Below are 17,551 nucleotides of genomic sequence, written 5' to 3'. Positions count from 1 at the left end.
TTCTGGCAGTGTAAAGTGGCCTTTACGTCATACACGTCAGTGTACATTTTGTGGCCAATCGGAAGAACCATGGAAGACCTGCAAGACGATATTCAGCGTCTACTCAAGCAACTGTGCACTCCTATGCCGGACGACATGCAGCTGGCTAGCGAGAACTCTGCTGGATACCCAAGCCCCTCCAACACCAGCAGAATGACCTATCCACGATGAAGACATTGACAAGGAAATCAAACACCTGGCCCAGCAAGACAGCGGGGGTTCCTGGTGAATTCTCAGATATGGTGAAACATCAAAGTGTGATCCTAGGAATGAGATGGAAATTGCCCCCATTCTTTATTACTTATTTTAACAGGTTATAACACATGCTTGCTACATGTATATCATAATACACATTTTGATAAGAGGCACCCCCTCCCAGATTACATAACTCCTCCCCATTGAAGAATGGAAGAGTCTAATGAGTTTGGGTGAGGAGAGGCAGTGGCAGGAAGTGACAGCAGCCTTTGTGCCATACCATGCATGGATGCTGCTATCACAGCCAACGATTTGTTTCTCGTCACTCTTTCATCATTCTAGCCCCTATACCCTTTTAGGGGTGTAACATTTTCTGGAGGCACTGCCAGGATGACGCATTTACAGGTAAAATCTGCCGCTGAGCAGCCTTGCTAGCCGATGTGTCATCCAACCTAAACGAACCGGAAGACGACCTGGTTGTATCCACCACAAGGAGGCAGTGATCCTTGCTACTACCCAGTCTATACAGAGCATCGAGAAGGATGGCTGAGCAGATGGGGGAGCTGATGGCCGATGTGCTCAAGGCTTAAGGCGGGTACAGTGGAGGGGGTCATGGAAGTGGCCTGGGTGCTGCAGAGACCAGACGCTGATGTGACCAGGGCGAAGGCCAAGTGACATGTGGGGCTCCTCCGGCCACCCCAGCGCTACATGAGCAGCGAGGAGGTGGAGGAGCAAGATGATGAAAGTAAGGCGTATTGGGATGGGGCAAAGGAGGTATTGGTTAGGAAGGTAGATGGAGATACGAGGGTACCAACCAAAAGTTTGAATCACTTTCAGCTAGCCAGCCTGGGGAGAACATGGCACCACAGCAGCCCAAAGTCAGTAGCCTGTCCTTATGCCGGGAGTTTTGCATTATTGATCAGATTGGCGAGCCCCAGCAAAAAGACCGTCCGTCCATCTCCATCCCGGCTCTGTACATTGACAGTGGGCTGAGGAAAGGATTTTCTGAGGAAAAGGTAATGGAGCAAGTGATCCGAGTGATAAGTCCAGGGCTGAGGATTCGGAGTTACATGGAAGGTCAGTCAGGGCTCGATCTACCAACGTTGAGGAAAACCCTTCATTTCCTCTACTGTGAGAAGGATGCTACAGCTCTGCTCCAAGAGTTATCTACACGCAAAAATGCAAAGGTTCAACCTCCCTTAGCGAAAATTCAACCGCACACAAAGGCAAAGACTTGAAAGAGGTTTTACATGTAGCAGGTGGTTGAATTTTGGACGGCATCATGGTCGAATCATGGACAACTTGCATGACGTACAGTACTATTTGATATTTGAGCATTGAGAATTTAGGGTTTCTGGGATGAACTAGGGCTTTCTATAGCTCAGTCGGTAGACCACAGGCTAGTATCAGGAGGCGTCGAGTTTAAGTCCCAATGGAATCCCATTTTCTTTGCTCAATCTTCCACTAATAAATGATACTAACTGTATTAGAAATTCCTAGAAAGATCTAGAATCTAGGTTGTGGTTGTAGTACTGTACTGAGCAATGATTGACAGATGAGGTCACAACCAGAATCTTGGTTTGGAAGATTTTTTTTTTTTGTTTTTGTGGGCATATCCAAGTAATCTTACAAAAAAATAGAAGAAAATTATCTAAAGATATGAATGTCTCTATGGGTTGTTTGACTGCAAAAGTGATGTTGAGAGTATCCACACAGATACTGCTGTGCTGGATTAGAAGACTATTACAATGTATGAAGTCACATGTCACACACAATATAAGGAAAATAAAAAGAATTTCTCAAAACTTATTTCTTGAATCAAGTGCGAATTTCTTCCGCTTGCTACTGGCAAACAATATACTGTACTATGTTAAGGGTAATATTATTCCCCTTCTCTTGTGAAAGATAGAAGCAGAATGTTCTTTTGTTATGGGAGAAAAGTGAAAATATGTTGAATTTTCATCATCCTTCTAGCTTCTTCTTTTTTGTGAGCACTGTAGAAATATCATTTTGTCCCGATAGCCGATGTGACACAGAATTGGACCAAGCAAGACATCAAGAAAATTATCTAAAGATATGAATGTCTCTATGGGTTGTTTGACTGCAAAAGTGATGTTGAGAGTATCCACACAGATACTGCTGTGCTGGATTAGAAGACTACTACAATGTATGAAGTCACATGTCACACACAATATAAGGAAAATAAAAAGAATTTCTCAAACTTATTTCTTGAATCAAGCGCGAATTTCTTCCGCTTGCTACTGGCAAACAATATACTGTACTATGTTAAGGGTAATATTATTCCCCTTGTCTTGTGAAAGATAGAAGCAGAATGTTCTTTTGTTATGGGAGAAAAGTGAAAATATGTTGAATTTTCATCATCCTTCTAGCTTCTTCTTTTTTGTGAGCACTGTAGAAATATCATTTTGTCCCCGATAGCCGATGTGACACGGAATTGGACCAAGCAAGACATCAAAAAGGCCCAGGAGGAAGACAAGACAATATCCCCAATACGAAGGAAGAAAGAGATGGGCGTCTTTCCCTCCCGTACAGAACGGTCAACTTTTAGTCAGGCTTCCAAGGCACTACTCCACGAGTGGAATCAACTCCAGATTGGGGAAGATGGCCTGATGTACAGGAAGATAAAGACTTACACCCAATTGGTGCTTCCAGCCAAGTTTCATCAGTTTGTACTCGAGCAGCTGCACGATGAAATGGGTCAACAGATGGAGCAAGCATACCGTTTGGCATCTTCCAAGATAGACCAAGCAGCTGACCGAAGGAAGAAATACTACGACCAAAGAGCCCGCAGCTCAGTTCTTCAGAAGGGAGATAGAGTACTGGTCAGGAGCCTAGCACCACCAGGAGGACCTGATAAGCTTCAGCCATACTGGGAGGATGACATTTACAAAGTCATCAAACAGAGTAATGATTCCATCCCTGTATACATTGTTGCACCAGAGAGCGGGAAGGGACGTACACGAACCCTCCATAGGAATCATCTGATGCCATGTGACTCCCTACCTGCAGCTCCAGAGGTTCAGCATGAAGCCCGTCAGCCCAGACAGAGACCCCCTGTTAGGCATAAGCAGCAACAACGCCCTACTCCAATGACTGAACCATCAAGCTCTGATGAAGAAAGTTATTATTGGGCAGCAATACACTACAGGGCACCCAACCTGGCAGATGAGCCTATAACCAATCTAGTGATGACTCAGAGGTGGAAGGTGTAGAAGTCGTGGAAGATAATTCCAGCCAGTCACAAGAGAATTTGGGTACCCAAGATGTTGAAGTTGACTCGGCTGACCACAATAATCTCGATGTGGGAGCTCCTCTGACGCAACACCTAGGTCATGGTGATGCATCACAGGAAGTGCAAGATACCACGGAACCGCAAAGTGAAGGGGCTGTTCTGCGAAGGAGTTCAAGAAGGAGAACACCAACCATCTTTACCTACGATACTCTGGGTCAGCCTGCCATGCATCCTGACGCAGAAAATCAGAATGTAGCCATGGTAACTGGTCACCAGGAGAAGAATGTGACGTCAAATACTCCATATCCTACAAACTGTACAAGCTTCTTCCCACCACTTCGGCCGCCGGTTCAACACTACCATTCAGCGCCACCACCGTTTCCACCCACTCCATACCCACCTCCACGATTCCCCATCCACCATATTAGTCACTGCAACCACCACCGCAACTACTGCTTCAACCGTCGCTACAACCCGGGCCACGACCACCTGCCCCACATCAGCAGCGGCAGACGTCACCTGTACCCCAGCCCTGGACGCAAGGCTTACCGGCCCCACAGAATTGCCCCCCCCCCCTATTTTTTTGTGTTACTGTATTGTACCTCTCTACCCTAATGGCAATTGACCATGAAGGTAAATAGCTATTTGTCCCTCAAAGTGAGATGCTGCCCCTCCCCATTTGGAGAGTGGCCCAGCCCCTTTCTTGGAAGAGAGATAAGAAAAGCCCAACCAGCTTGGATGTTGGCTTGGTTCTTCACTCTGTTGTACCACGCATCCAAGCTTGACACAGTGTCTTATCTTCTCTTGTCTATTCAGGTAAGAAATACTTTTTTTTCATACTTTTAACAGATATTCTCTCAGAATGATTATTGAACCAAACATGTTTTGAGAAATACAATGAGAGCTTAAACTGTATGAGATGCTTTTGTGAACAGAATGCAATGATTTTATGTTCTGTAAGAAACTTGAGTGAATGAAAGCTCCATGTCACTCTCCATCTAAGTTTTCGAGAAGTTGGTGAAACAAGAATGTTCCATCTCAACCAAGATTATATGCCTCCCCGCCCAGCCTGACGCCTTGCACTTATGCTTCCTTTCACATTTGCATGCTGCTTTACACTTAATGACATTTTTGTAAACAAACATTTTTAACAACAACAGGAAGAAGCTCTCTTGGAGTAAGATGAACTACAACGAGAGGAAGATTCAGACTCAGACAGTAATCCAGACCAAGTTACAGATGAAGTTCCACCTCTAGAGGGCCAGGACCCAGAAGAGGTACTCTTGACTGTGCTGACCTTTCGGCCTGTTTTCTTTTCTTGTTCTTTTTGTTTTGGTTTTTGGGTTGGTTTTTTTGGTCATTTGTTGGTCTTTTTTGTTCTGTTTTGTTTCGTGAAGTACCATGCATACTGGTACATATGGAACGTGGATGAAATGCAAAATAATCCTAAATAACAAGGGAAGTCAACTGTATTAGCAATGCCTCGAGTGAAAACATCAAAGCTCAGGTAGTTTCGGAAGATGAATATATACATGTAGCTACACACAGTACATTATGGGGACAAACATGTGTCTAGAGGAATCTTGAAATCGTATACATTGTGGAACCTATTGATACCTACACATATGTAGTACACATGTAGGTCCCTACAGTACCCTATTTGAGAGTTGTGATCCTGTCTCTGGACTGTTCATTGCTTACTAGATATATTGGACAAGTAGATATTTCTGTTAGGAACATATTATGAGACAAGGTCTTGCAAATGTTTTGGAGCCAAGAAATGTACTGCTTTCCAACATACAGTATTTATACAATATAAAATTATCTCATCAGGCAAAAAACAATGGTGAACTGAGGGTGGGGTTTCATTTAGGAAAGGTAAATGCACCAAGAAATATTTTTACTCTACCAGAAGTCATGCAACTTTAACTATTTTTTTCATCGTTTAGTCAGCGTGTAATGTCTTCAGGTATCTTTCATGTTTTTTTTATCTTCACAGGCATGACCTAAACTTTCCTGGTGGAGATCAACAAGTTTCAAGTCATGGCAGTGAATTGAAGAAAATGGACTCGCTCTTGGCAGTGCTCAGTTACGCTATCAAGCACCATTTGACAGGAGTTGCCATTCAGGATTTAATTGAACTGATAAACCTTCACTGCCCAAACACCTTACCATCATCACAATATATGTTTGGAAGCGCATTTACAGACTACAAAGGCATTTGCCAATTCCATTTTTACTGTAAATGCAAGGAGTATATCGGCAATGTTGATGCAGACTTTACATGCAACAAGTGTGGAGAGGAATTCAATCGGGAGGAGAGTGTGAAGAAAGGTCAATTTTTTATTGTCCTTCCTCTTAAACAGCAGTTACAACATTTGCTTCAGCATACTGAAGTTGGAAGAACTGTCCTAAATAGGGATCTAAAGGAGGATGCCACAGATGAAGATGACATTGCAGATATCACAGATGGTATCAAATATAAGGAAATGAAGAAAGAAGGCCTGCTCTTGACCCCTGAAAATTTCTCTCTGCTGTGGAATACTGACGGCGTACCAATCTTTAAGTCCTCTCAGAGTTCAATCTGGCCTGTTCTTGTCATGATAAATGAACTTCCAATGAAGATGAGATGCCAGAATATGCTTTTTTCTTAAAGCCATTTGTAGAAGAATATGAAAATTTGTCCACTGTCGGTCTGCCTTGGAAATTTGGCTCAGATCCCAAAAATTCCAAAGTCTTCTCACATGTGTGTTCTGTTGATTCAGTTGCACGACCTATGCTTCAGAACATGACACAATTCAATGGATTTTACGGATGCGGGTTTTGTAAGCAAAGGGGAGAGTATTACGAGCGGGCAATGAAATACCCATTCGTTGATCTAATGCCTCCACAAAGATCAGACAATGAGACAAAACATACACGTCTACTAGCTCAAGAGTCGGGAAGAGTAATCGAAGGGGTAAAGGGAATGAGTGTTCTCTCCTTGATGATGTACTTTAATATCACTTCTAGCTTCATCCCTGACTATATGCACTCTGTTTGCTTGGGTACTGTGAAGAGATTTATGAAAATGTGGCTGGATTCTGCAAATAGACAAAGGAAATGGTTCATTGGTAGATCCAAGGAAGAGATTAACAAAAGACTCAAAAGTGTTAAAGTGACAAAGAAGTTTCTAGACTTCCAAGACATGTGAAGGATTTAAAGTTGTGGAAGGCAAGGAAGTGGAGAAGATTTTTATTCTTGTCACCAGTGCTTTTGAATGGTATACTTCCTGAAACATACATTGCCCATTCGGCTTTACTTGTGTGTGCCATCTATAACCTCTGTGAAACACGGGTAACCAAAAGAAGACTACAAAAGAGTGAATTTTACTTGAAAAAGTTTGTTTTGTACACAGAAGCCCTGTATGGTAAGGGAGAGGCAACATTCAATAATCATTTGCTCCTTCATCTTGCAGATAGTGTGAAAAACTGGGGGCCATTATGGGGAACTTCCGCATTTGCATTTGAGTCTTTTAATGGATACATGAAAACATTGTTTGCAGGCACGAGGTATCTCCCACAGCAGATATTCAAATCACTCTGCTATATCCAAGACTTGGAAAGAAATTTGAAGTTCATTCACACTCCTGAAGCTTCATCTTATGTAAACAAAATGCTGACTGATAACTACTGCATCAAAAAAGCAAGAAGAATTGTGAGTGATTTTCACAACATTGTTTGCATTGGAAGAGGGAAAGTTTTACCCCTGACAGACCAGTATAGACTTGCAATCAAGGAGGCAGTGATCCTTGCTACTACCAGTCTATATTACAGAGCATCGAGAAGGATGGCTGAGCAGATGGGGGAGCTGATGGCCGATGTGCTCAAGGCTTAAGGCGGGTACAGTGGAGGGGGTCATGGAAGTGGCCTGGGTGCTGCAGAGACCAGGGCGAAGGCCAAGGGACATGTGGGGCTCCTCCGGCCACTCCAGCGCTACATGAGCAGCGAGGAGGTGGAGGAGCAAGATGATGAAAGTAAGGCGTATTGGGATGGGGCAAAGGAGGTATTGGTTAGGAAGGTAGATGGAAATACGAGGGTACCAACCAAAAGTTTGAATCACTTTCAGCTAGCCAGCCTGGGAAGAACATGGCACCACAGCAGCCCAAAGTCAGTAGCCTGTCCTTATGCCGGGAGTTTTGCATTATTGATCAGATTGGCGAGCCCCAGCAGAAAGACCGTCTATCTCCATCCTGGCTCGGCAAATTGACAGTGGGCTGAGGAAAGGATTTTCTGAGGAAAAGGTAATGGAGCAAGTGATCCGAGCAATAAGTCCAGGGCGGAGGATTCGGAGTTACACGGAAGGTCAGTCAGGGCTTGATCTACCAACGTTGAGGAAAATCCTTCATTTCCTCTACTGTGAGAAGGATGCTACAGCTCTGCTCTAAGAGTTATCTACACGCAAAAATGCAAAGGTTCAACCTCCCTTAGCGAAAATTCAACCGCACACAAAGGCAAAGACTTGAAGGAGGTTTTACATGTAGCAGGTGGTTGAATTTTGGACGGCATCATGGTCGAATCATGGACAATTTGCATGACGTACGGTACTATTTGATATTTGAGCATTGAGAATTTAGGGTTTCTGGGATGAACTAGGGCTTGCTATAGCTCAGTCGGTAGACCACGGGCTAGTATCAGGAGGTGTCGAGTTTAAATCCCGATGGAATCCCATTTTCTTTGCTCAATCTTCCACTAATAAATGATACTAACTGTATTAGAAATTCCTAGAAAGATCTAGAGTATAGGTTGTGGTTGTAGTACTGTACTGAGCAATGATTGACAGATGATGTCACAACCAGAATCTTGGTTTGGAAGATTTTTTTTGTTTTTTGTGGGCATATCCAAGTAATCTTACAAAAAATAGAAGAAAATTATTTAAAGACTGATATGAATGTCTCTACGGGTTGTTTGACTGCAAAAGTGATGTTGAGAGTATCCACACAGATACTGCTATGCTGGATTAGAAGACTACTACAATGTATGAAGTCACATGTCACACACGATATAAGGAAAATAAAAAGAATTTCTCAAAACTTATTTCTTGAATCAAGTGCGAATTTCTTCCGCTTGCTACTGGCATACAATATACTGTACTATGTTAAGGGTAATATTATTCCCCTTGTCTTCTGAAAGAGAGAAGCAGAATGTTCTTTTGTTATGGGAGAAAAGTGAAAATATGTTGAATTTTCATCATCCTTCTAGCTTCTTTTTTTTTTTGTGAGCACTGTAGAAATATTATTTTGTCACCTCCCCGCCCAGCCTGATGCCTTGCACTTATGCTTCCTTAATTCACATTTGCATGCTGCTTTACACTTAATGACATTTTTGTAAACAAACATTTTTAACAACAACAGGAAGAAGCTCTCTTGGCGCAAGATGAAGCACAACAAGAGGAAGATTCAGACTCAGACAGTAATCCAGACCAAGTTGCAGATGAAGTTCCACCTCTGGAGGCTCAGGACCCAGAAGAGGTATTCTTGACAGTGCTGACCTTTCAGCCTGTTTTCTTTTCTTGTTCTTTTTGTTTTGGTTTTTGGGTTTTTTTTTTTGGTCATTTGTTGGTCTTTTTTGTTCTGTTTTGTTTCGTGAAGTACCATGCATACTGGTACATATGGAACGTGGATGAAATGCAAATAATCCTAAATAACAAGGGAAGTCAACTGTATTAGCAATGCCTCGAGTGAAGACATCAAAGTTCAGGTAGTTTTGGAAGATGAATATATACATGTAGCTACACACAGTACATTATGGGGACGAACATGTGTCTAGAGGAATCTTGAAATCGTATACATTGTGGAACCTATTGATACCTATACACATATGTAGTACACATGTAGGTCCCTACAGTACCCTATTTGAGAGTTGTGATCCTGTCTCTGGACTGTTCATTGCTTACTAGATATACTGGACAAGTAGATATTTCTGTTAGGAACATATTATGAGACAAGGTCTTGCAAATATTTTGGAGCCAAGAAATGTACTGCTTTCCAACATACAGTATTTATACAATATAAAATTATCTCATCAGGCAAAAAACAATGGTGAAGTGAGGGTGGGGTTTCATTTAGGAAAGGTAAATGTACTAAGAAATATTTTTACTCTACCAGAAGTCATGCAACTTTAATTATTTTTTGCATCGTTTAGTCAGCGTGTAATGTCTTCAGGTATCTTCCATGTTTTTTTATCTTCACAGGCTGAGCATGACCTAAACTTTCCTGGTGGAGATCAACAAGTTTCAAGTCATGGCAGTGAATTGAAGAAAATGGACTCGCTCTTGGCCATGCTCAGTTACGCTATCAAGCACCATTTGACAGGAGTTGCCATTCAGGATTTAATTGAACTGATAAACCTTCACTGCCCAAACACGTTACCATCATCAAAATATCTGTTTGGAAGCGCATTTACAGACTACAAAGGCATTTGCCAATTCCATTTCTACTGTAAATGCAAGGAGTATATCGGCAATGTTGATGCACACTTTACATATGCAACAAGTGTGGAGAGGAATTCAATCGGGAGGAGAGTGTGAAGAAAGGTCAATTTTTTATTGTCCTTCCTCTTGAACAGCAGTTACAACATTTGCTTCAGCATACTGAAGTTGGAAGAACTGTCCTAAATAGGGATCTAAAGGAGGATGCCACAGATGAAGATGACATTGCAGATATCACAGATGGTATCAAATATAAGGAAATGAAGAAAGAAGGCCTGCTCTTGACCCCTGAAAATTTCTCTCTGCTGTGGAATACTGACAGCGTACCACTCTTTAAGTCCTCTCAGAGTTCAGTTTGGCCCGTTCTTGTCATGATAAATGAACTTCCAATGAAGATGAGACGCCAGAATATCATGCTGACTGCACTGTGGTTTGGGGAGTCGAAGCCAGATGTACAACGTACAAGTTTTCTTAAAGCCATTTGTAGAAGAATGTGAAAAGTTGTCCACTGTCGGTCTGCCTTGGAAATTCGGCTCAGATCCCAAAAATTCCAAAGTCTTCTCACATGTGTGTTCTGTTGATTCAGTTGCACGACCTATGCTTCAGAACATGACACAATTCAATGGATTTTATGGATGCGGGTTTTGTAAGCAAAGGGGAGAGTATTACGAGCGGGCAATGAAATACCCATTCGTTGATCTAATGCCTCCACAAAGATCAGACAATGAGACAAAACATACAAGTCTACTAGCTCAAGAGTCGGGAAGAGTAATCGAAGGGGTAAAGGGAGTGAGTGTTCTCTCCTTGATGATGTACTTTAATATCATTTCTAGCTTCATCCCTGACTACATGCACTCTGTTTGCTTGGGTATTGTGAAGAGATTCATGTCCATGTGGCTGGATTCTGCAAATAGACAAAGGGAATGGTTCATTGGTAGATCCAAGGAAGAGATTAACAAAAGACTCAAAAGTGTTGAAGTGACAAAGGAAGTTTCTAGACTTCCAAGACGTGAAGGATTTAAAGTTCTGGAAGGCAAGTGAGTGGAGAACATTTTTATTCTTGTCACCAGTGCTTTTGAATGGTATACTTCCTGAAACATACATTGCCCATTGGGCTTAATACTTGTGTGTGCCATCTATAACCTCTGTGAAACACGGGTAACCAAAAGAAGACTACAAAAGAGTGAATTTTACTTGAAAAAGTTTGTTTTGAACACGGAAGCCCTGTATGGTAAGGGAGAGGCAACATTCAATAATCATTTGCTCCTTCATCTTGCAGATAGTGTGAAAAACTGGGGGCCATTATGGGGAACTTCCGCATTTGCATTTGAGTCTTTTAATGGATACATGAAAACATTGTTTGCAGGCACGAGGTATCTCCCACAGCAGATATTCAAGTCACTCTGCTATATCCAAGACTTGGAAAGAAATTTGAAGTTCATTCACACTCCTGAAGCTTCATCTTATGTAAACAAAATGCTGACTGATAACTACTGCATCAAAAAAGCAAGAAGAATTGTGAGTGATTTTCACAACATTGTTTGCATTGGAAGAGGGAAAGTTTTACCCCTGACAGACCAGTATAGACTTGCAATCCAAGAATTCCTTGGAGATAATTTAGTCATTGATTTTGTTCAGTGTTTTGACAAGTTTGTGTATGGAAACTGTTTATATACCTCCAAAGCTTACTCTGCACATTTCAGGAGAATCAATTCAATTGTTTCTGTAAGAACAGAAATTTGTGAAATACTGTACCTTGTGGTTTTCAAAAACCATGCTTGCCAAACCGAAATGCAATGCCAATGTGACGAACACATTGTTTTGCTTGTTGAAACCTTACCTACCTACAGGAAGATGTCATTCAATCGAGATGATGAACTTGGATGCAGACTTCATTTTATCAGTGAAGTATCAAGGGGACAATGTAAGGCATATTCTTACAAAGATATTGCAAGTAAGAGCATGTTTGTAAACATTGGAGAGTCGCAATATGTAATTTCCTTGCCAAATTCGATTGAGAGTGATTGAATACAGGTCAGATTTTCACTGAAAATGTTTTGAATGGCATGTACAGTGAGCAAATTTCATCTGTATTGTTTTTTTCTGAGCAACTCTTTGGTATGCTAATTAAGTACAATGTACATGTACATGTCATGACTGTACTCATGTAATTTCTGAGATGCATATCCTGAGATCATAAGTTAAACACTCAATGGAATCTTTTCATTGTTAAGTGTACTCTGAGCATGTTCTCTTCCACATGTAACTGAGATGTGCCATGTTTTTCTTACTACACTCAGACTACACTATATGCAGTTTATGGTTTACCATAAATTACTTGAACTTTGAACTGCTACTAAATATGTTCAGGTGCTGGATTTGATTTCTCTTCTCCTATGTATGATGACTGCCTGTATACATTGTAATTTACCAGTGATGTTGTACTACCTGCCCAGGGTTCAAAGGAAGCGGAACATAATTTCATTCTCAGGGCCATGGGTCTGAAACAGAAGGTCTTGTTTACTTGTAAAGAAGCAGGATCAGGAGTACTGTATGGGGAAGAGCAAGTCCAGCAGTTGTTTCTCCATGCTGTCTCCACTGGTCTGCAGAGCAATGTCATTCGTCAGGAGTTGAAGCCATTCCTGATCAACAATGGCTCTGATGAAGAACTACTAGAAGCCTTGACCGTAGTGGTAGGGCATGAGATGGAGAGGCGGCAGAAGCTGACAGGAAAGCCCCATTGGACCAGCTCAATCAACGAGGTTTCTGCATCGCAAGAGAAAGCTGTAATAGAAAGCTGTAATAAAGGAAAGCCACCAACCACAGGGAAAGTCTGACAAACCACACCTGCTTGACTGGGACCAGATGCAGGCAGCATTTGCTCCATTGTCCTGAATGAAATCCAGACTACATTGTATTTTCATCCGCAAGCCTCCTTCGACTAGACATTATCATTATCAATATTCATAAGTATGCAAATATGATGCGAGGGTACGGTGCATTGTTATGGTACGCAATCTGGAATATGGCGACTCCCACTGTTCCAACCCGCGGTGAACTTTCCGAAGATATTATTTTACAGAGGCTGAGCGTTAATCACGCAGCGGAGAAGCTGAAAATTCCAGCCTTTAAAGACCTTCAACTGAAAGCAATTGTTTCAATTCTCCGAGGTAATGATACACTTGTTAGTTTGCCAACGGGATATGGTAAAAGTGCTGTATACCAAGCCATTCCTTTGTGCATTGACTATCTCCGTGCCTTACCGGTGCAGCAGCAAACCTTGAACGCGTTTTGCCCTTCATCACACCAGCAGCAAACCCCTTACCATCCTGTCAAGACCCGTTCCTCCACAAGCAGGCCTGGTTCCATTTGCCCTGCTACCAACATCATTACCAGCATCTTGGTTGTCATTTTCCCGCTTGTGTCCCTGATGAAGAATCAGGTTGACAGTCTTCGAAAATTAGGGCTTGCAGCTGTCCACCTGGGTAACTCTTCACCAGAAGATAACAGAATGCTAGATGAAAGAACACTTTCCTCGGTCTCGCGTTCACCCGTTTCTCGCAGTTCTCGGTGTGGCCATTTAGTCTCAATCTTCAGCCACGAGGCCTTGTCAAAAGGCTAGGAGATAGCTGCTCCCACTGTTCCAAATGTGGCAGCAGTGAACATTTTGCGAGGGGCTGCCACAACCAGGGAAACGGCAGCAGGGCCCCCCAGAGGGATATGCGGCACCCAAATCAGTCTCATCCAGAACATCAATGAAGCCAACGCCAATGTCAGGGAATAGACAGAAAGTAGCCAACTTGGTGGGTGAGAGGTGTACCATATCATGCCATTCTAAAGGGGTGAAACGGAGGTGTTATGGTACACTGGAGCACAAGTCTCTGTCCTCCCAACAAAAGGATATGAAAGATCTCTGACTTATTCCCTGACAGATCACTACACTTGACAGCAGCCAACAACACAGCAATACCATACCTGGGATATGTGGAACTCCCTGTCTGCCTGGATCGAGCAGAGAAGATTGACATTCTGGTACCATTTTTAGTCACAAATTCGAGGGAAGAAAATCTCATCCTAGGGTACAATGTGATTGCTGAAGTAGTCACAGACTCGACTCAAGATGTTGGTGTTTTCATGGCTGAAATCCTCCCTAATTATCCCAAACCTACAATTACAGCTGTCATTGAATTGATAACCATGCCAGATGTCACTCCTGCCAGACCAGTCAAATCAGGAAGGAAAGTGCAATGCATATCTTCAGGTACATGTACATCTGTCACCACTTGCAAGATACATGCCAGGGGTTTGTAAGGTTCCACCACTCTGCTTGAACCAGCTCTTCCTCCATCCCTTCTGGATGCCTTGGAAATCCAACTGGCCATCGTGGAAATAAGAAAAGGCAAGCACTGCAAAATAGAGGTTGTGATGACAAATGAAACCACGTCCGAGATTTTTCTCCCTAGGCAAGCAGTGGTTGCTTCACTAGAACCTATTGGAGGTATCCAGCGGATTCCCCAGAATGATCATGTGACCACTAGTGAAGTCAAGGCAACTGTCTCCATTGATGACTGGCTCTACAACTTCAAGCTTGAGCATCTCCGTCCATCTCAAAGGTCGATGGTACTAGATATGCTTCGGGAAGAAAAGGCTGCATTTTCCAAGGGAGATGAAGATAATGGCCACATTAGAGACCTCCACATGAAGATATATCTAACCGATGATGTTCTGGTACAGAAGAATTACAAGGCAATTCCACGTCCACTCCTACAACAGGTAAAAGAGCACATTAATGAATTTGCTAAGGACGGACTGGATACGAAAGTCTACAGCTCCCTACTCCTCTCCCGTCGTCTGTGTCAGGAAGCGTGATGGATCACTACATTTGTGCATCGTCTACCGGGCATTGAATGCCAAAACAATTCCTGACAGACAGCCAATCCCAAGGATCTAAGATGTGCTAGACAGCCTTGAGAGAAACCAGTGGTTTTCAACACTGGACCAGGGGAAGACTTACCACAAGGGTTTCGTCAGTGAAGACTGTAAGTACACGACAGCATTTGTGACAACATGGGGCCTGTACGAGTGGAACAGGATCCCATTTGGGCTCACTAATGCCCCAGCCATGTTCCAACACTGCATGGAGGATTGCTTGGAGGGCCTGAGTGGAGACATTTGCCATATTTATCTTGATGATGTGCTGGTGTACAGTGAGATATTCCAAGATCATGTCCAACATATGAAACAAGTACTGAAACAGGTCCAGGAGAAAGGGAATAAAACAGAAGCCCTCCAAGTGCAGATTCTTTGAGAGGGAGGTAAAGTATCTAGGAAGGATAGTTTCAGCAAATGGACACCGATCAGATCCGGCATATGTAGAAGCAGTAAAGGCACTCCAAGAGAAAACACCCCAGACAGTTGGTGAGTTGAGATGCATGCTTGAATTAGTAGGATACTACCGAAAGCACATTCTAAATTTCTCAAAGAAAGCTGGCCCCCTCTACAGCCTACCACCATAAGGTGAACCTGCATGGTATGGCACTTTTGTGTCATACCATGCATAGATGCTGCTATCACAACCAACGATTTGTTTCTCCTCATTCTTTCATCATTCTAGCCCCTATACCCTTTAGGGGCGTTATAAAAGTGAACCTTTGAGACAAGTGGTGAGCGATAAGCTCACCAATGTCGTTAACAAACTCATTCAGGTAAAACTAAAAGAATCCACACAGAAATCAAAGCAGGAGGCCTATCCAAGGCCTGCAAACGGCGATGCCATTTCAACATGCAGAGTAAATCCAGAGGTGTGGCATGTGCTCATGACTGAAGCACAGGTCATGGATTCCAAACTACAAAAGGTGCAGTCCCTTTTCCTAATGGCAACCATGCCTCTCGTGAGAGCAGCTGATGAAGTGCTCAAGACAAATACGACCAACTATTCATGGGCATTGAAACTCATCTCCATGCCACTACCCCTATTGGAGTGGCTTATTTTGAGCTGAACACAACGTGCAGAGAAGTGCAAAGAGCTCCAGAACACCAAAAGACTCCATCCGAGGAGGATGGTAGGAAAGAGAGAGCTATGGCAGTTCAAGGGCAGATTCCTGCACCATCTGGAGGCTGGAAGGACAAGGTCGTGTACATCCCTTTTGTGCCTAGTCACGTAGATGGTGACACAACCAACAAGGAGACAGCGGAGCTTACAACATAACTTCAAGAGCTATCTGTGAGGAGTCATCCAAGTTTGTTATGGCCCCAGAATGAAAAATTCCTGTCTTTGAAAGAAGAGCATCAGAGGCAGATGACTTTATCACTGGTATCAATGGGGCCTTCTCCAGATATGGCATCTCAGAGGAAGAGAAGACATCTTATCTCCTTGATTTTGTATGGGGACCTCCCGAGACCGAGGTTAAAGCCCTTATCAAGGATGGGAAGTGTGCTGAGGAAATTCTTGAATTCCTGCAGGACTCTCTTGGAGAGTCCATTATCTTTGGGAGCTTCAGAGATTATTCCTGCAAAAAAAGCAGCAAAGAGGAGAACCTTTGTGAGATTATGCTATTGATTTAGAGCAAAGATCCAACAATCTCTGTCGATGAGAGAAGTTGTATTCTGATTTTCTGAAACCTAAGTCAAAAGGAAGACACATTCACACAGGCATTTTACATAACAATTTAATAATGAAGCCTGTGAAGCTGCGACTCAGAGGAGTGTATCATTTATTAGCAAGAAGTCATGGTCATCTCAATTATTTCTCGACAAACATGCCAAGGATGATTTAACTTGGTGGATGTTGGTGATTTTGTGCTGGAATGGAAAATCGGTATGCAAACGCCCGATCACCGCCCAAATTGTGACGGACGCTTTGCATCTGGCCTGGGGAGCGGTGCTGGGAGACCGCCACACTGGGGGAGATTGAGATCAATGCACATAGGAACAGTCGTCAAACTATAAAGAACTTCTCGCTATTTTGCTTGCCATAAAATCCTTTCTTCTGGAAATAAGGTGCAAGCATATCCAAATCTTGTCAGACAACACGACATCGGCATATGTGCAACATATCGTCGGTGGGGTGACAAAACCTCGTATCTCAATTTTTTGAGATTTTGAGTTTTTTGCATAATTTTGTACCTAATGGCCTACCGCACCATCTGATAAACCTATGGAACGCCATTCTGCCTTTGTTTTTTCAAAAACGCCTTGAAACTAAACCTCGTAATTTTAACCCACGTCGAAGCTGCACTGACAAAACCTCGTAACATAAGATACGCAATTCCTTCTCCCTATGTCTCCAAAATCTGTTCTAACAAAACCTCGTATCTCCACACCAACTTCGACCCATATTGGGTTACAAGGTTTATGCAAATAGGAACTGCACAAATGCGCTGATAATACCTCGTATCTCAATTGCAAATTTCGTCCATCGAGTATACGCGATATTATTACCTGCCGTGATTCCAAATGCGCATTGACAAAACGCGTATCTCGTACATTTAGCGCGAAATATTTTTTTGCGCGCGCTTTCTTATTTATCATTTTATGGAATTGGAAGTCGATGTCATATCGATTTCTCTGCTCTCCCATTGAACAGTTTATAGGAAG

The 17,551-nt window shown here is 42.7% G+C and overlaps 1 protein-coding gene and 1 pseudogene across 1 annotated transcript; both read left to right on the top strand.

Annotated features, from left to right (window-relative positions):
• The first annotated feature begins 1,091 nt into the window (after nt 1-1,091).
• Nucleotides 1,092-7,363, top strand: LOC140244450 (uncharacterized). The gene is given in 7 exon segments (XM_072324088.1): nt 1,092-1,311; nt 2,674-3,375; nt 3,585-4,025; nt 4,670-4,764; nt 5,482-6,115; nt 6,118-6,645; nt 6,648-7,363. Coding segments are annotated over 7 exon segments (3,336 nt in total).
• Nucleotides 7,364-7,465: 102 nt separating this feature from the next.
• LOC140244449 (uncharacterized) lies at nt 7,466-11,983 on the top strand (annotated as a pseudogene).
• The last annotated feature ends 5,568 nt before the right edge of the window (nt 11,984-17,551 follow it).

The sequence above is a fragment of the Diadema setosum genome, chromosome 21 (assembly GCF_964275005.1).
Source record: "Diadema setosum chromosome 21, eeDiaSeto1, whole genome shotgun sequence".
Classification (NCBI taxonomy): Eukaryota; Metazoa; Echinodermata; class Echinoidea; order Diadematoida; family Diadematidae; genus Diadema; species Diadema setosum.
This window is presented reverse-complemented; position numbering and strand designations above follow the sequence as displayed.